General features: G+C 45.5%; 1 protein-coding gene across 4 annotated transcripts in view; it reads right to left on the bottom strand.

Annotated features, from left to right (window-relative positions):
• Positions 1-197: 197 nt before the first annotated feature.
• ACSS2 (acyl-CoA synthetase short chain family member 2) overlaps positions 198-19,906 on the bottom strand; it is a 50,284-nt gene continuing 30,575 nt past the window's right edge. For 2 of the 4 annotated variants that reach the window (XM_070588171.1, XM_008524507.2), the window contains exons 3-19: positions 13,819-13,910; positions 13,515-13,618; positions 13,189-13,261; positions 12,830-12,905; positions 12,554-12,668; positions 11,735-11,773; positions 7,255-7,392; positions 6,121-6,291; positions 5,679-5,812; positions 5,349-5,481; positions 5,211-5,267; positions 4,935-5,015; positions 3,659-3,767; positions 2,409-2,477; positions 1,903-2,079; positions 1,216-1,290; positions 198-1,074 (exon numbers count right to left, since the gene is read on the bottom strand). In XM_070588171.1, coding sequence (XP_070444272.1) covers positions 947-1,074; positions 1,216-1,290; positions 1,903-2,079; positions 2,409-2,477; positions 3,659-3,767; positions 4,935-5,015; positions 5,211-5,267; positions 5,349-5,481; positions 5,679-5,812; positions 6,121-6,291; positions 7,255-7,392; positions 11,735-11,773; positions 12,554-12,668; positions 12,830-12,905; positions 13,189-13,261; positions 13,515-13,618; positions 13,819-13,910 — 1,771 coding nt within the window. In that variant the 3' untranslated portion in view covers positions 198-946. The remainder of the gene's footprint in view (positions 1,075-1,215; positions 1,291-1,902; positions 2,080-2,408; positions 2,478-3,658; positions 3,768-4,934; positions 5,016-5,210; positions 5,268-5,348; positions 5,482-5,678; positions 5,813-6,120; positions 6,292-7,254; positions 7,393-11,734; positions 11,774-12,553; positions 12,669-12,829; positions 12,906-13,188; positions 13,262-13,514; positions 13,619-13,818; positions 13,911-19,906) is intronic. The other 2 variants (XM_070588172.1, XM_008524508.2) reach the window with 1 other exon arrangement.

Here is a 19,906-nt window from a genome sequence, read left to right as displayed (position 1 = left end):
TTCCTGCTTAGCTCAGGAGCTTGTCAAAGGGCCTATGTGTGAAACCCTGTCTGGCTCCACCCAAACCAAAAGTTCTAGAAAGAGGATATTGGGGTATTCCTGGGTAAAACCACTCCCCTTCCCAGCCCTGACACAAATCAGAGCAGCTAGCAAGTATACAGCCTGTAAGATACCTAACAAAACAAGTCACTGCCTTCTTGAGGTCACAGACTTTATTCCTACAACCACAGAGCTTGAGCATGACCGGGGCAAGAAGAGAGAGTTTCATCTGAGAGTGTCCCTCATGGGCAGTACTCTTCTTTTGGGGAGGGTGGGAACAGAGGACAAGGAAGACAGGCTCCTCTGGCCCTACGAACAAAACATATTTACTCCTGCAAAGCAGCAGATGATCTGGAAACTGAGCCTGCCTGCATAGCTCTTGGAGCAAATGGGCAGACAAGCACTGCCACCTGGCACAAAAGGGAATTCAGATCCAGAACAGAAGCAGCAAAGTGTTTAAAAAAATAATAATCAATTGTTCCAGGACTCACAAACAGGCATTTCTAAGAGCAAGTGCATGTCCAAGATAAGTACTGGTGCTTCCTGAGAGGTGACATAGGATTACAGAGCTGCCTCCCTTTTTCAGTCTAGGCCCTCAACTTGCCCTCTGAACATTTAACTTGTGTTGGGAACGTGACCTTCAGGTCCCTATTCTGGGCTCCAAGGGCTCTTTGCAGTCTAGGGGCACAGCAACCTGAGTCTGAACTGGGTCCTGTCCCATCTGCCTGGAAGTCACAGTAAGTTGCCTCCTCCCAGGGGCAAAGCTGGTCCTTGGTCTCAGACAGTTGGTCGAGGGAGGTGGTATGGGTCAGCACTGGCCCTCAGAGCTCCTGGATAGGGACAGGGAGGGTGGGCAAAACTTTGGAAAGCCAAGCAGGGAGAATCCTGAGTAAAGGCAGGATCTTGTTCACTGGATGGTCAGGCAGCGGTGAGTGAAGAGCTGGCGGATGACAGATGGATCAGCCACAGTAGACATGTCCCCCAGGTCATGGTCATTCTGAGCGATCTTCCGAAGCACCCGCCTCATGATTTTCCCTGGGAGACCACAGGCTTCTGGTTACCTGGTGACAGCACTGACCCCCTCCAGCCCTGCCAAAGGCTTCCATCCACACACATTCCACAACCACTGGGCTTTGGCCAATCCCTTTCCCAAACCCTTGGGGCCTCTGAACATACCTGAGCGGGTTTTAGGCAAGCCAGGTGCATTCTGGATGTAATCCGGTGTGGCAATGGGGCCAATCTTTTCTCTAACTGTAACCAACAAATCATTAAGCATTTCTTCAGTACCCTTAGCTAGGCTCCCAAAATCCAAGGTACAGATAGCTTTGTTCCCCACTCATTTCCCTTTCAAGTCCCTAGCCACAGAATTAGTCTCAGGCTCACTGCCTGTCTGTCTTTCTTTTTAACACACTGTCTCTTTACTTACTATTATTTTATCTTAATCTACTTTCATGGAACTCAAGCTCTAGAATGGCCTGCTTGAGTTGAAATCCCACTTTACTAGCAGTGTGGCCTTGGGCAAGTGATTTAACTTCTCTGAGCCTCAATTTCTGCATCTTTAGAAGGAAGATAAAAATAAGATCTATTTCTTAGATCTTGATTATAGGGATTAAATGGATTAATGCATTTAAATTACTTAGCTCAATGATAGCAGAGAGAAAGGATTCTATAAATGTCAGCCATTATTTTCCTGGTGGAGAGACTAGTGGAGACTGACTGGGAAGAGGACAATCAGCCCCAAGGCCCCCTGGGATCTGTTTGTGGTTTGGGAAGCAGCTCACTCCAGCACCCCCACCCAACCTGCTGTGGTAACTGGACCATCAGGACAGACCCTGCAGCCCCTGCCCAGGGAGGCTTCCTTACTCTGCTTCTTGAGCTCCTCTGTGAGGGTGGGGCTAAAGGTGTGGCCATCACACAGAGTGACAAAACAGTAGAGGCATTCGCCCTTCACAGGATGAGGGTGGCTGACTACGGCTGCCTCGGCAACAGCCTCATGTTCCACAAGTGCTGATTCCACTTCGGCCGTGCTCAGCAGGTGTCCTTGTCAAGGGAAAGGAAGTGCCATGAGAGAGATCCCAGCCTCTGCCTTGACCCCTGTTCCATCTGTGCCTACAGGGCAGTCCTGGTCTGGTCAAATGGGGAAGGCCCTTCATTCATAGCTCAACATAACAGTTGCCCCACCATACCAGTTTCCCTCCTCTAGGCACATTCCACTGTTTATCACTCTTCCTCCAAAACCTGGGCCTAGAACTGAATGCCTCACTCCAAGTATGGTCTGGCCACAGGACACCCTGGCTCTCTTGGAAGGCTTTGGCTAGGAGTTGCTGGGAGAACAGGGCTAATAAGGGAAAATGGTCCCTGGCCCTCACCAGATACATTCAGCATGTCATCAATTCTGCCAGTGATCCAGTAATAGCCATCCTGATCTCGCCGGCAGCCTGGGAAGAGAAGAAATGTACAACATAATAAATACCCCACAGTAGGATACATGATCCACATGATCCATTTACCAGACTTCCACACCCACGGCAATAGCCTCCTAACAAGTATTCCTGCTTCTCTTCTTGCCCATTGTGGTAGCCAGGCTCCCAGATGGCCACACTGATCTCCAACTCCTAGTATTCATACCCTTGTATAGTCGTCTTTCTCATTGTGCTAGGGTTAGTCTGTATGGTCAATAGAATTTGGCAGAAGTGATGGAATATAAATAAATAAGGCAAAGTTATTTTCTAAAGAGTAAATCAGTTATCACTTCTCTGCTTAAAACCCCTAAAGGTCTCCCATTGTACATTGGATAAAATCCAAACTCCTTACCATGGCCCACAAGGCCCTATATTATCTACCTCTCCAACTTCATGTAACATTCTTCCCTTTGCTCACTGCACTCCAGCCACACAGGCTTCAGTCTGTTCCTCAGATATTTCAAGTTTGTGTCTCTGCACAGAACACTCACTCTTACTCCATATATTCCTATGCCTGGCTCCTTCTCACTCTTCTGGTCAAAAGTCACTTCAAAGAAGACTTCTGTCATCTCATGTATGGTAGCCATCCCTGCAGACACTCTTTATCCCATTACTCTGTTTATTTTTCTTCACAGCACTTATCACTACCTAAGATAAGCTTATTTACTTGTTTGCTGTTTATTGTCTCTTGAATGTAAGCCCCATGAGAGCAAAGACCCTTGTCTACCTTATTCATGGTAATATCCCCTGTGCTTAGATCAGTACCTGGATGTAATAGGCATTCAATAAATATTAATGAATGAATGGATTGGTGGATGGGCCATGGGCAAACACAGACACCAGACATGCGGACACACATGACAGTGATACACACTGCCATATGCCCCATCTCTTTTAGCACAGGAGCAATAGAAACAAGAACCTTTTTCCTCATACATCAAATCTCAGATGGCACTATGCTGAGCCCTTCTTGCAACACTCATTTCTTCTCTTACAGTCTTCTCTGTAGCTCTGCTGGATATTAGACACTGACACACAGGACACATAGGACGTTCCCCTCTCTGTTTTTCTTCACCCCTAGCCAACTCTTCTTGAAAATGAAAGGGGAAAGTACGTGTCTTGGTGAAAGGTGTGGGAAGGAGCTAGCCAAGGCTCACCATCTCCTGTCACATAGTAGCCAGGAAACTTCTTAAAGTAGGTGGTCTCAAAGCGTTCATGGTTCCCATAGACTGTGCGCATGATTCCTGGCCAGGGCTGCTTGAACACCTGAGGAGTGAGGAAGGCACAGTAGTTACATCCTCTATGCTGTCTCACTGGAAGACAATCAGAGCTTTTCTCAAACTGAGGAGAAATGGCCTGAATGCCATTCCTGAAAAGTAAGACAAAGTACAGGCCTTGGAGATAAACAATCTAGCCTTGGAATCCAAGCTCTGCCACTTACTAGCTGTGTGACCTCAGGTAAGTAACTTTACCTCTCTGAGCTTCAGAATTTTCATCTGTAAACCAGAGAAAATCATCTCTACCTCCCAAAGTGATTGTGAGAATTAATATTATGTGGAAGTTGCCTAGCACAATATTCTATTAGTGATAAGCATTTAGTAAGTTTGTCTCCTTTTGGGTAATCCTTCAGGAAAGCCGATCCAGTTTGATGCAAATGAAAATAGTCATATAAAAATATCGGACCTACACATTAGTAAATAGTTATTGCCCCAATCAATAATGTCCTATGGCAGCAGACTGATGGGATGGATGGAATTCTAGGCTAAGCGTCAGAAGGCCTGGATTCAAGTCCTGCCATTGTTACTAACTTACTATCAGTAAAAATGAAGTGGGGTGGAGGGTGGGAACTGATGATCTCTTTATAAGTACTAATATAACAATCACAACAACAACTAACATTTATCAAGCACTAACTGTTAGGTTCTGTGCCAAACCCTTCACATGGATTATCTAATTTTAGGAGACAAAGGTACTATTATAACTCTATTTTATAAATGAGAAAATTTAGGTTCAGAGGGGTTAGGTAACTTACATGAGGTCACAGAAGAGGCAGAGCCAGGATTTGAACCCAGGCAGGTTGACTCCAGAGCCTATTATGATTTTCCACTATGTTTATGAAGCCTCCTTTCACACTAGAATGTTTGCAAAGGAAGAGTTGGGACTATGTCTTCCAGACCCAAAAAGGCACCATCAGGAATCTTTGAGCAGAGCCCTTAAGAGCCACATGGGCCAAGACGCAGAGAGGCAGGCAAAGTATCTGAAGGATTCCCCCCAGGGTCTCTCCGCAGACCAGACGATAACCTTCAACCCTTGAATTTTTGCCACAAGCAGCTACCAGGAGAGATTAGGTTCTAAACTCTGAAACAAGTACAGTACCCCTTGGTGGACCCTTCCCACCTCCTCCTCAAAAACCCCCAAGGGCCAGGGCCTCACCAGATAACCTTCAGCTTCACCTTCCAGCTCTTCCCCAGACTCATTCAGGATTGCAGGAGCTACACCAAAGAACGGGAAGGTCTAGAAGCAAACAGGAGACAGGATCCAAGGAGAGGAATGAGGCAACTCTGACTCAACTCTCTACCTCTCCCAAGGAGCCCTAGAGCTTCAAATTCCTCACACATATCAGTCCAGTCCCCCACCCTCTACCTAGGCCAAATGCCCCAAGACTCTACTACTGCCTAGGCCAGGACCAGCCAAGGGAGCCTCACTCACAGCAGAACCAGGCTTCATTGGTGTGGCACCAGGGAGGGGTGTCAGCATATGGCCACCCTGTGGAAGTCAGAGATCAGAAATTTGAGTCAGTCTTCCTATACTGTCCCTGAGCCCCATCCTTCTGAACCCCTTACTCACTGTCTCTGTCTGCCAGAAGGTGTCCACGATAGGGCAGCGCTGGGCACCTACCACCTGGTGGTACCAAAGCCAGGCCTCAGGGTTGATTGGTTCACCCACTGTGCCTAGCACCTGTAAGGATGCCCGGCTATGCCTTGGGCAGGGGAGTGGAAAGAGAGGAAGGCTCTGAGAACCACTGGGAACCAGGAAGACATGCCCAGGCTCTTCTCCTGCCCCCTCCCCTATTCCAGGCCTGGGAGTTGGAACAATGGAATGGAAAAGACTGTGCAAAAAGGCCAGCACCCAGCTCTGAGGGACACCCATGGGGCAGCAGCTGGGGAGGGGTCTCACTTGGTGACAGGCTCATCTCCAAACTTCATGAGCAGGCGGATAGCTGTGGGTGCTGTGTAGAACTTGGTCACCTTGTACTTGTCCACGATACTCCACAGGCGGCTCACATCCGGGTATGTGGGGATCCCCTCAAACTGACCCCAGTGAAGGCTGGTCATTCCCGGTCCTTCCCAATAGTTCCTCCATTCCCCTCCTGTACCCTCAGGCTCAGTCTCTTGCCCTTTCTGACAAACCAGTGTCTTCATTCCCTTACCAGACAATCCAAGAGACCTTCCCAATCATGATACACAACCCTCTCAGAACTCCTCTTTCTCTAGGAAACAGGTCATTATGTAAGTCCCCCTGCCTCTAGACCAAGTGGCCTTGGGAGGTAGTCACCCAGGATCATCTTGTCTATCCCCTAAGTAGGCCAGGCAGCCATGGGTCCCAGTTCCCTTCTTACCAAAACACTGGTAGCACCGTTGGCCAGTGGCCCATAGGTGACATAGGAATGGCCAGTGATCCAGCCAATGTCTGCTGTGCACCAGAACACATCCTCCGCGTGGAAGTCAAACACGTACTTGAAGGTTGTGGCCACATAGAGCATGTAGCCCCCAACTGTGTGTACCACACCCTGGGGAAAAATAGGACCTCAGGTTGGGGCCTTGGTCTCACCCCCACTGACCACCAGATGCAGGCTGGGCAGAGCTAGAGGAAGATCTTCCTCAGGGATTCTGGCCCTGCCAGCACCCCTTTTGTAACATCCATCTCCCTTCCATCCACTTTTCTCCATGTTCCCATCTCACACTCACACACATGTATAGTCAGTCCATCATTCACACCCATACCCTAAGATGGTATTTCTGAGCCACCCACATCACTCTCACGCACAAACACTTCTAGGACACTCACATCTAATAGTGTCTTTGTTATGTATTTGCACACACACACTCAATTATACATTGACAGAGTGGGAATGGAAAAAAAAAAAAGAATCTTCTTTGCTTACTCCATCAATACCCCACCTCAAGGAAAGAGAGGCCAAAATTGTGTTTCTAAAGGCCCAATGAGGGATATTCCAAAGCAAGTGGAGAGAAGAATTTAGGGGTGCAGTGAGTGGAAGGTAGAGTAATATATCTTTCAAGTCAATGGAGGAGTCAAGAGTTTTCTTAAGTGTTTATGGCTCCCACACTGTGCCCTAGGAGGGGCTAGATGTTAATAGTGTCGCATGTGGAAGGAACTGAACTCTAAGAGCTATAGTCTAGGAATACAAAGGACTCCTTGTGCCTACCCTTGGCCTTGAGTTGACATGGCACCTTTCCTTCAATCAAACCATGTGAGCATGAGCAAGGGACATCAATGTTAACCAATGGACTGATCCTTTTCTCTTTTTCTGGGCACCATGAAAGTCCCCACCTGAACTGTCTCATCCTGGGCCTCACCATCTAGTGATTAAGGATTTATGTCTTAATTTGATTTAGAAAAGGTAATGTGACTTTTCTGAAACTCAGGGTTGCAGAGTAAAATTCATGTCATTACATGCTTCCTCAGAAACTCATTTCTCACCCCTACACAGTACACAAACACACATACTTGCCTTGGGTTTGCCTGTGGAGCCACTGGTGTACAGGATGAAGAGTGGGTCCTCAGCATCACACCACTCAGGCTCACACTCATCCCCTGCCTCTTTCATGAGTTCATGCCACCAAAAGTCAACCCCCTGGTTCCAGGAGATCTGCAGGGGGAGGAAGACAAGAATGGGCAGGGAAGAACTCAACAGCTCAAGATGGGGTCAGGAGAAACTCCTCCCTGGCACCTGGAGGGGCTGGGATGGGACTCCTGACGGAAGTGCTGGGAGGAAGGAGGACCCTGGAAAGGGTGGAATGGGGCAGAGAGAACGAAAACAGAATAGCAGGCTTTCTGGGTAGTCCCAGCACCCTGCTGCAGAGCTCCCCTCACCTGGATTCAGACTGAGGAGGGTCCTTTGGTTGTTCTTTTCTCATCCTTCAATTCTAAGCTTAAATGTCACCTTCTTGGAAAGGCTTTCCCTGAACAGCATCTGGTAGATTCCCACTCCCATCCTCACTATTATTCTTGATCACAGCACCATATTGCTTTCCCACACAGAACATATTTCCAGTTGTTTTATTTAGTTGTTTGCTTGATTACTGTCTTCCCAACTAGATAGTGATCTCTATGAGTGCAGTGGCATGTGTCTTTTATTTTTTTCCTATATCCCCAACACCTAACAAAATGCCTGGCACTCAAAAGGCACTCAGTAAATTTTTGTTGGATGAATGAATATGCACACACAGGCCTGCATACACACATATGTACTTATGGGACTAGTGGCTCATCAGCAGGGATGCAAACACCACACAATTCAGAAATGCAAAATTAGTCAGAGCCTGCAGGTGAGGTGGGCACCTGGCCCTGTTAGTAGCAAAAGAAGTCAACAGATCTTGGTCCAAGCACCTTTTCCTGCATGTCCAGACCTCATCCACATCTGGAGGTTCCTACCCTAGCTCTGCCCCTGCCTTTACACCACTGGTACCAATGGGTTTCCCATAAAAATATCTGCTTGAGTTCCATTCAGCAGGAAGCCTTGCTTTACGTCAGTGGAGAAGGACCAAGGTGGATTTCTCCCAGTAGAGAGATGTCCCCCTATATTGGAGTGCCTTTCACAACTACTTCTGGGTCTGTCATCCTGAAATCTTTCTAAACTCTCCTTGAAACTGGTTTACTTTGCTGGTTATATCACCTCTTTGAACAACCAGTTTTCTGACTCTACTCTTTGCCAAGTGAAGTTGGAGTCCCTGAATTTGTCCAAAAACTGGACAAGTTCACTGGATTTCAATCCCAGTTCTGCTACTTCCTAGCTATATATGACCTTGGGTAAGTCACTTTACCTCAATTCACTTCTTTTTAAAATGAGGATAGTCATTCTTTTTTTGAGGAAGATTAGCCCTGAGCTAACATCTGCCACCAATCCTCCTCTTTTTTGCTGAGGAAGACTGGCCCTGAGCTAACATCCATGCCCATTTTCCTTTACTTTATATGTGGGACGCCTGCCACAGCATGGCTTGACAAGCGATGTATAGGTCCGCACCTGGGATCTGAACCAGCAAACCCCAGGCTGCGGAAGCAGAACATGTGAACTTAATTGCTGTGCCACTGGGCCCACCCCAAGGATAGTCATTCTTGCCCTAATGGTCTCACAGGATTTGGAGAACATCAAAAAAGAAAGGTACTACCTAGTAAACATTAAGCCTTGGATTGTCCTGGGGGGTAGGGAAGACTGATGAATGTCAGGAAGCATAGAAGCTAGTTCAGTTCCACTGAACTCCCCTGGGAGATGAATTTAAGGGTGTGATGATGGGAACTGTTTGGGGTTTGCTTTAGCTGTCACAAAGCCCTTTTACATTCATTAGCTTCTTGTATGTTCAATGGCCCTGGCTGGCAGGTAGACATTATAGTGTAAGAGAAACATCTTATTCCCATTATATGGCTATATGCTAATTTATTGTGTGCATCTTTGGTTAAAAAAACCCCAAAGTGAGGGGGCTGGGTGGGTGGTGCAGCGGTTAAGTTCGCATGCTCTGCCTCGGTGGCCCGGGGTTCGCCAGCCTGGATCCTGGGTGCAGACCTATGCAATGCTTGTCAAGCTATGCTGTGGCAGGCGTCCCACATATAAAGTACAGGAAGATGGGCACGGATGTTAGCTCAGGGCCAGTCTTCCTCAGCCAAAAAAGAGGACTGGTGGCAGATGTTAGCTCAGGGCTAATCTTTCTCATAAAACAACCAAACAAATAAAAAAAAACCCAAAGTGTTAGACACATACCTTATGAAATAACTCTCCAACCACACCCCTCTTTCTGTATTATCTGCTCCTTACCCTAGAGAATTTTAAGTTTCTGGCTCGTAAGCATCAGAAGAATGACTAGCCCAGGTCAAGTGAGGCACCATTAAAAATAAAAAGAAGAAAAAGAAAGAAGAGAGAGAAGCTGCCCACAGCTAGAAAACATAAAAATACACCCTATTTTTTAGTGGAATAGCCATATGGATCTACACACACATTGTCACGTGGACACTTTTTTTTTCCTGCCAAATGATCTACTTGAGATGAGGGCATTAATGTATTTAAGCAGAAGTATGTCAATATTGCTTTGGGCAAATGGTGCTGGTCTATAGCACTGGTGTGAATCGTCATAGAAAAGGCAGTAGGTATATGTAAGGGCAAGGCATAGTTACACCGTGGCAATGAGGGAACTCCCGTAATCTTGTAAAACTGTTTCCTCTGTGGGTGTGTGGGTAAGAAGGGTGGGGAGTACTCCAGGTGTGGCACCAATAACCAGCACCAGGAAGCAGGGTGAGCTTAATTAGTGGTGCAAACTTTGATTGTGAATTAGGTGTGTGCCTGTGAGGGCCCAGAGCTCTGAACCAGGAAAAGGTTTTAATTTTCTGAAATGAGAGTTGAGAAGTTGGCCTTTGTCCTTGAACCAGGATAGCCTCAGGGAGGACAGCTGCCACGTGTGAGAGAAGAACTTGAGGAAGCTCATAGGTGATATGGTTGAACAGGACACCTGCAAATGTGCCAGATTCTCCCTTGAAGATAGCTTAAGAAGGTAGAGCTATTTTAAGATAGCCTAAGGGGGTCTGGAGCTCTGACAAGATTTCTGCAGCTTTGATTGCAATTCTCAGACCAACAAACCTAGACTTTGTAAGCCTATTTTTATGGTCTTTGTTTTTTTGGTAACTGATTGCTTTTACCTCCAGGAAACAAAAATCCAGGAGCTTGTGGCCCAAGAGTCTCCGGTATTAAGAATTACACGATTCTATTTCTTTTCTGGTTTCCCTTTTAAAAATGCCAATCTGTCTCCTATGTTAAAAGTAATAAAAGATAACATTTATGGTGTAGTTACTACGTGCCGAACACTTTACTATATTGACAAAACCCTATCAGGTAGGTACAATTATTATCTTTACTTTACAGAGGGGAAACTGAGGCAAGAGAACTTAAGTAACTTGCCCAAGCTCCCACAGCAGCAGTTGACAGAGCTAGGAATTGAACCCAAGTAGTCTGGGTCCATTGCCTACACTCTAACCACTAAGTTTGTTACTTCTTTCAAGAGAAAAGTCTTAGGTCCCTGTCTGAGTTTTAAAAGGAAAGCAGTGTCTCCTGGGAATCAGCTCTGTCTCCATCACGCTAATGAGAATAACGAAAAGGGGATTATAATTACCATTAGCCTAAGAGGTTAATCCTAGCAGATTTAGAGTAAGACACCCTATGGAGGGTGGTAAAACTCAGAGGAATAGTGGATTTTATGGTTTGTTTTGGTGAAGGAAGTGGTTTCCTTTTAAGCATATATTATCATCTCTCTATTACTAACAAGGAAACTGAAACCCAGAGAGAAGAGGTGACTTATTCAAGGTCATACAGGTAAAAATTGGTCTCTGGATTCCAAGCCCAGTCTCTCCTCTATACTAATCTGTTTTGAGTCCCTTCTTGGGGATCTCCCTTCTTAGAACCACGTGCAATGTAACTTTTCTTCAATTTAGCACTTAATTATATCAGAGTTCATATGTAGTTTATAAATCCCAAAGTAGTATATAAACGTATTTAGGAATCTTCTCTGCTGTCCTATATAAAACTTAGGTTTTCATTTGTAATACACATCTAACTCCCCAACTTCATGGTGCATTTCCAAAGTCAAGGTCTGTACCTCCTCTGCCTGCTCTTCCTCCTGTCTCTCCTGGCTCCACCCCAGCTAAGCACACAGTAAAAACTTTCTGACAGGTTTCTTGGTCCTCTCTCCACAAAGGTCCTGAGCAACAGCAGGAATGAAATGTGATGTCTGTTGCTACCTCTCTGAGATCTACAATCTATGCCAGTTCAGAGAGGTAGCAACAGGCATTAGGTTTCACTACCCTTTAGAGTGACTTAGATGGCAAAGGACCCAGGAACAGAGAGAAGGGGGTTAGGTCTGGCAGCCACCACAATGGGGAAAACAGGCAAAGAGCAGTTGGACACACTGTCAAGCAAACAGGGAAGCAGTGCCCATGGCAGAGGAGGATACCTGGGGCCAGATGCGCGTGGGTTTCTCTTTCGGCTTACCCTGTCAAGAGCCCACGGAAAGGGAAGTGAGCAGGGTCTGAGTGTAGGGGAGTGGGATGGAAGAGTCAGTGTGCCCCAAACCTCTGGTTGCCTCCTTTCCCTCAGGCTCCCTTCTCACTGGTCGTCCCAGCCTCCATTTTCCTGATCCTATTCCCAGCCCCTGTACACTCAGAACCCCTAATGCCGACTGGGGTCTCCCGTCAGCTTCTCTAGCCCTAAGACTACTCAAGGCTCCTTATGTCACAGAAGCTCAGGAACACTGTCCTTCTGGATGCTGGAGCTTTCATTCTCATGCCTGTTTGACCGGGAGGCCACCATTGGGCCTTTCCACTATTTCCACCAGGAGCACTGGATCTAAAGCTAACAAGGGCCCATATCTTGAGGGCCAAAATCCTGGACCTTCCATGGTGGGAATACACAGGTAGCCCAGTAATGAAGATTACAACCCGGTAATCAAGATGACTACATATAGTCACCCAGGTCAGCCCATTTCTAATCCAAGTCCAAGCCCTGAGGGTCCCTTGTGCCTATCAAGATACCTTAACCAATACGGGAGTCTCCCTCACAATCTCTCACACTAAGTTCCCAAGGCAAGGGGCTTCCTATCTACATTCAAGGTCAAAGTCCCCCAACTCCCAGCCAGCCCTGCCAGAGGAGGCATTCCTGGGATTGCTCCCAGATCCTCAGCATTCAGGAAGCAAAGAAAGACATCAGGAACTTCCTGGGAAGGAAGAGGGAGCCAATTTGAGCCCAGAGGAGGGCACAGCAGTAACAGACTCACCTGTATATCCCGGCATGGCCTCTTAATTGGGGGAGACTGACTGGGAGAGTCACCTGTGCCCAGCTCTTCCCGCCCCAGGTGCTTGACCACAATGCAGCATATCACTGGGAAACCCCTGGAGGAAAGAAAAGCCTGAAGTGGTGGGCTGGTTGGCTCAAGAGAGAATTTGGCAGGACCCGCCCATGTCCATCTATGGTAGGGGGGACAAAGGGAACTTGGCACTGGGGAAAGGTCCAGTTAACCCAGAGCATTACCCAACCAGCCAAACACACTTACTTTTCCCGACATTTCTCCAGGGCCTCGTCAGCCAGCTCCTTCAGGTTCACAAGCTTTTCCCCCCTGTAGAAGGCATCTTTGGGGAGCAACAGACATTCCAGGCCTTAGGAAGTCACCACACTCCTAGCCCCTTAACCCTAGTGAGCACAATATTCATGGAGCCCTTCCTGAGTAGGTCTCTTGACTCTGGTTCTTCTAGCTGATTTGAGCTGACAGAAGCTCAACCAAGGTGCAACCAGGAGAAAAAGGGTAAGCAGTTCCTACCCTCTATGCTGAGCAGTCCCAAATACCAACTAGCTGATTGGAGATCAAGACTTGCGGTGTGGGGGTTCTGGAGAAGGGGTGAGAGAATTAGTCACCTGTAGTGATGAGAAGGCTGCAGCTGGAATCCAGAATCCGTTCACACAGAGACTCTGCAGAGAAGCCTGCAAACTAGGAAAGGGAAGAAAGACTGAAGGAGAGGAAGACCCAGGGATTGCATGAACAAGGAAAGGAGTCACTCATAAAACCTTCAGGGTCTCTAAGCCAGGGTCCTAGAAGAAACTGGGTAACTGATATGGAACCTATGACACAAACATTCTAAACTCCTTAGTCTGGTTCTTAAGATCCTCCATCATCCAGGCCCAACCTACTTCTCCAGAGCCCCATCCCCCACCAGGCCCCTTTTTCCAGCCCAAATTCCTACCACAATGGAGTGCAGAGCCCCAAGGCGGGCACACGCCAGCATGGCCACCACAAGCTCCAGTATCATGGGCATGTAGATGGCCACTCGGTCACCCTTCCGAATGCCTGCAGGTAAAGGACACAGACCATCGACCATGGACCCTTCCTGCTGCTACTCGCTCCCTCTCATCCAGCTACCACCCTCCCAGCTGACCTTTTCTGTTCCCCTGTTACCAGAATCCTTTCATTCCTTATCTACCTTCCCCAAGTCCTCAGATACCCCAAGGCCAGACCCTCCAGTCCCCTTCTCATATCCCAACACTCACCCTGTTTTCGGAGAACATTGCTGAACTGACACACTTGGACCAAAAGTTCACGGTATGTGATCTGGGTGGTCTCCTCTGGCTCATTGCCCTCCCTGAGATACATCAGAAAGAACCAGTCATTAAGGAGTATAACTTCTTCCCCAAACAACAAATAGGAAGAGTCATAAAATCCATTCAGTAACACCAAGGCCTGGAAATGTCCTGTGAAGGTCATTTGCCATCTGCCACCACACCTTGAGCCGACCAGATACTTTTGGCCTTTCAAAGTATTCTTTATACACAAGCTGTGTGTCATTGGAAAATGCAGTGTCCATCTCTGAGCCTCATTTAGGTTGATAAAATGGGATGACGGACCCTTCTCTTCCATCCTAGGGATGTGTTAAGGAGAAATGATATCACAGATGTGATTCTTCCTAAGCACAGTGTCAAGGCTGCATTGGTATTATTCAAAGGGGGCTCTCTAGATCACTTGTACCCAAGTCACCACCCTCTATCAGCTGATTTCTGTCTACCTCCTCGGCCTTGCCTCGCACTCCTCCTCAGGCTTCAGGCTGGTTTCCTTCAGTCATTCCTTCATTTGTTCATTTGCTTATTCAACAACTACTATGTGCTCTATACATGTATAGAAATAAGGCACTGATGAACAAGATAAGCAAGATCCCTGACAACATGGAGCTTATATTCCAATGATAGTGCAGGAAATACACAAGTAACAAATACAACCAAGATAATTTCAGATTATGATAAGTATTATGAAGGAGATAAAGAATGATATAATCATGAATGACAGAGGAGAAACACTTTTTAAAAAGACACCTTGGGGCCAGCCCTGTGGCCTCATGGTTGGGTTTGGCGCACTCTGCTTTGGTGGCCTGGGTTTAGTTCCCGGTGCGGACCTACACCACTCGTCAGTGGCCATGCTGTGGTAGCGACTACATACAAAATGGAGGAATATTGGCACAGATGTTGGCTCAGGGTGAATCTTCCTCAGAGAAAAAAAAAAAGGGACATCTTAAGGAACTTTCATGACAGTATATAAAGACTTAACTATAAGAACATTCCCCTCAGTGTTTTTTTTTTTCAATTTTATTATTTTTTGAATTACTAATACATAAAAATGGCACTGCATGAAAAGATATGTAATAAGAAGTGTCCCTCCCACCCTTATTCCCCAATCACCCTGCCTACCGGCAACAACTGTTACTACAATGTTGTGCAACTTTCCAGAAATAGACAATATGCAAACAGGGCCACTCCTAGTAGGATGGAGGGTGTAGGGTAACTGAACTAGTGCGGAGTGACCAAGATAATCACTTTGGAAGAAGGCTACACTGTTAGCATCTTTCATAAGGTCTTTGGGATATCACGGAAGATGGAAATTTAAAAATTGAATTTAAAAAATTGAATTTTAATGCTGCTCAGAAGAGAGATAAGCACCTCACAGTCCCCAAATAAGCCCAGGTGGACAGAGGTGGGAAAGAGCTACTCAACTACAGGACAGGCCTATTAGACAAGCATATATATACATGCATTTATGTTTACATATTCTCATTTTTTCTAAACACATGATGACATACAATACACACTATTCTGTATATTTTTTATTGAGTATAATATACATCCAATAAACTCCATAAATCTTAAGTATAGAGCTTGATCATCTTGCTTTTTTTAAATTTAACAATACACCTTGATATCATTCTCCATCAAGACTTATAGTGCTGTTTCCTTTTCTTTGTCATCTGCATAATGGTTCCATTGTTTATACATGCTATAATTTACTTAACAAATAAATGCTTCAATAAATATCTTTATTCATATGTAATTTTACTCACTTGCAAATATCTCTGTAGGATGAATTACTACGAGTGAAATTGTTAGGTCAAAGTGTATGTGCATTTTAAATATCTATAGACACTAGAGGATGACTTCTTTAAATAAGATGGTCAGGGAAGGTCTCTCCTTGGGGAGGTGATATTTGAGCTAAGACCTGAGTAATGAGAAGTAGGCAACTATAGGAATTCTTGGGAAGAGTATCCTGTGCAGAGAGAACACTGGAAAGGCACTGAGGTGGTAAAGAGCTTGGCCTATTCAATGAACAGAAAGGAAGACAGTATGGCTGGAGCATAGTAAACAAGAAGGAAGGTAAGAATGAGAGGTAGGCAGCAGCCAGATCATATAAGGCCTTGTAGGCAAGGGTAAGAAGTTTAAATTTTTTTCTAAGTGGGTTCCTCCTGGCTTCCCTTACACACAAAGCCTGCCTCCACACTTTTGATCATGCCATTGCCCCTTCTCAGAATGCCTTCCCTCCTCCTTCAGGCACCAGCCTTACAGCCCTCCCTAACTACTACAGGTCATTGCGCTCCCCCTCCTTCCTTACTACCCAGAGTACTTATGAAGGAAGTAACTAAAACCCCGAGAGATGTAGTAGCTTGGCCAAGGTCACACAATAATAAGTGGCAGAGCCAAGAATAGATCCTCAGGTCCTCTAATTTCAAGTCAGGACTCTTTCCCCTCATAGTGTAAAGGACAGGGACTAGTAGGGAAGCCAGACTTTTGGAGGTTACACAGATTATCAGCTTCTTTCCAGTTCTTGGCTCAATGAGTCAGTTACTATCCTTTCCTTGGCTTAGCCCTCCTAGGGCTGAGAGGAGCCAAGCGCAGAGAGCTCTCTAAAGTGGGAAGGAACAGGGAGAGAGGAAGCTGGCAAAGGGCCCTGAATGCCAGAGGCATAAAATGCCATTTCCTTAACTGGCCCACTGATGAGTGCCACAGGAACTTCAGAACATCTCCAGTTACAGCTAAATGCTGGCATTATAACCATGCACTCATGCACTCATGTCTCCACGTACCACCTCACTTGTGTGCATTCACATGCATAAAATCACATATACTAAAACACAAAATATTGTAGGCATAAAAGCTGCCCATTTGCACACATAGGCACAAATAAGCATAACTATATGGACCCAAGACTCAAACATGGGTCCATCTACAAGTATATGCACTGCATTTATATATCCACCTATCTGCACAGTTTGACCCTCCAGAATCATTTGAAATTTATCTCATGTATTTTATTTACTGTATATTATCTGTGTCTTTCACTGGAATATAAGCTCCATGATAACAGAGACCTTCTCTGTCTTGTTCAATGCTACATCCCTAGCACCTAGAATAGAGCCGGATACATAGAAGGGGCACAGGAACAGATAAGCACAAACCTATACGAGAACAGCATACTTGAGCCCACTTGCAGTTACATATATGCACAAAAACCACACAGTGTACATTCCTCTCCCTGGCTCTGGAGCTCAAGTTATACATTATTGATATAGGTACCTTACTCCTTGCAGTGTCTTCTTTCTCTGACATACACACCAGGAGGGGGCCCTTGGCTGGTTGCAATGGGGGAGGGAACAGAGTACCATCTACTGCAAAATTCCAAGCACTCTAAGTTGTTACAGTTTTTAAAAGAATATCCAATTTAGTCTCCTGACTCCAAAGAGATCAAAAGAGGCCATTTGCTGTGCTTGAGGTCACAGGATAGGGTGTGGCAGAGCAGGGACCAGGACTCAGGGTCCAGGCTTCTTTCCTCTACACTGAGAGCTGCAAACTCAAAAATTGACGGGGTCCGGGCAGGTAACATAAATGAGTCAAGTGAACCATGTGAAAGAAAAATTCAATAGAGTCAAGAAATAGTTCACTTTTCTCTTAACTTTTCCATAAGAAAAGAGCCATACTGCAATGACACTTAGTTTCAGTTTTAGGGGGAAAATAGAGAGGTGCAGGAACTGGAAAACTGGAGAATACATGCTCTGGCAAAAGGAGGCATCTAGTACTTAAACTTAACTCCTGCCAACTTTTGCCCTCGGGGAATAAGGGCTCAGTTACCATTTTTTTCAGTTTTTCTTAAAGAGGCCTAGAATCTATTTCTGAATTTTTAAGTGTTGACAACTAATTTTTAAAAGTTTTAAACACTGTGGGCAAACAAAACTATTAAAGAGAGATTTAGCTGGTGGGCTACTGATTAGGAACCCTTGGTGTAGACCAAACTACTTCCCTTTAACCTGGACGGTATATGGTATGGGACAACCCAGGGTTTACGGTCTCATCTTCTTCCTCTAGGAAGACTTCAACTACCTTGCTCTTACACTCTCCAAATTTACTGTAATCCATTATTGATTCTATATATATATATATATATTTAGAATTAGACTACTCTTCACATCTACTTCTACCATCCTAGTCCAAAATCACCATTAGATAAGTCAGACCATGTCACTCCTCTGCTCAAAATGCTCAGACATTTTCCCCTATCATTTTGAATAAAAGTAAAAGTCCTCACAATGGCCTGATAGTTCCTGTACGATCTAGACCCTCAATTACTTTTCTGTTCTCATATATTCTTATTCTCTCGTCCTCTCCCTCTGCCTCTGCTCCAGCCACATGACCTAACTGTTTGGCAAAAACACCAAGCACACTTAACCTCAGAACTTTTGCCCTCTACTTGGAGCATTCTTCTCCTAGATAGCTACATGGCTTATTCCCTATCTTTGAGTTATTGCTCAAATGTTGGTTTCTCAGTGAGGTCATCCTTGAGCACTCCATATAAAAGAGCACCCCCCCCCCCCCCAGGGCCCAGGTGCTCCAAATGAACATCTTCCATGAAGTCTTCCCTGGTTTCTCTTTTTCCCCACCTACTCGAAAGCTGAAAGTTCCCTCTTCCTCTCAAGGCCCTTTATCTCGCTTTCTTTTTGCTCTATTGGTTCTACCTTGCATTACATCTATTGGGGCCTTATCTTTCCCATTACACCCCGGGCTCTTGGAGGGATCATGTCTTCTTCTCTGTCTCCTCTAAGCACAGTTGGCATAATAAATACTTAAGGTTCATGGTCAAATCATTGAAAAACTGATAACTGATTAATGACAGGCAAGACTGGGGCTCCCCGCTTTACATGAGAGGGATAGTAATTTGATTGGAGATTTTAGTTCCCTAAACTCGCAGAAAAGTAAGGCACAGGATAGGAGGAAACAGCTGAGGAAAAAAATAAATGAGGAAAACTGGATTTTTCACAGAAGTATCAGAGGGCAGGATCTAACCTGGTGGGTTAGGCCTTCCAGAGAAGAAATACCCAGATGAGAAGATGAGTCAAACTTATTATGAGAGGAACACTGAACTCAGCTGTTTAGCCTGGAGAAGAGACGATATCAAGAGACATGATAGCAAGTCTCAAATATATGTATCTTTGTTGCCTAATTCAAGCCACCGTCATCTCTTGCCTGGATGACCACAATGGCCCCAAACTGGTCTCACACTTCACTCTTGCCCCCTTCCAATCCAGAATGATCTATTTAAAACATAGACCAAGCTACATCATCTCCTGCTTAAAACCCTTTAGTGGCTTTCATTGCATATAGAAGAAAATCCAAACTTCTACTATGCCTTGTTTCCTCTCCAACTCTTGTGCCATTGTCCCATTCTGCTTAATAGGCTTCAAACACATTAGTCTTCTGCCTGATAGTGCATGCCATGTTCTTTTACTATCTTTCCCCAACTCTTTGAATGGTTTGCTTTTCCTCATGTTTCTGATCTCAATTTAAATATCACTTCCCTAGTGAAGCATTCCCTGACCACCTTAAGTAGCATCAGCTCTTCCTGACATTCTTCATCACAACACTATTTATTTTTTTATAGCATTTTCCTCAAGCTATAATTCTTTTATTATTTATTTATTTATTGCTAATTGGCTGTCTCCCCTACTAGACTATAAGTCTTCTGAAGGCAGAGACCAGTTTGGTCTTGTTCACTGCTGAATCCCCAGTGCCTTGCAAAGAACCTTGTATATAGTCGGTGCTCAATAAATACTTGCTGAATAAGTGAATGAACTTGAAGGATTATTATAAGAAAGAAGCAGACTAGTGTTATGTAACTATAAATGGAAGAGCTAGGGCAAATGTGAGAGTCCAACCTAAGGAAAGCCTTTCTGTCAGAGCTGTCCAACGATGGAAGCTACTCCTTCGGGAGCTCCCTAACTCTGAAGATATCATGTAGAACCTGAGATTTGCAGGGATACTGAAGAGCAGA

This window comes from Equus przewalskii, chromosome 21, assembly GCF_037783145.1.
Source record: "Equus przewalskii isolate Varuska chromosome 21, EquPr2, whole genome shotgun sequence".
NCBI lineage: Eukaryota > Metazoa > Chordata > Mammalia > Perissodactyla > Equidae > Equus > Equus przewalskii.
The sequence above is the reverse complement of the archived record's forward strand: the minus strand, read 5'-3'. Positions and strand labels throughout refer to the sequence as shown.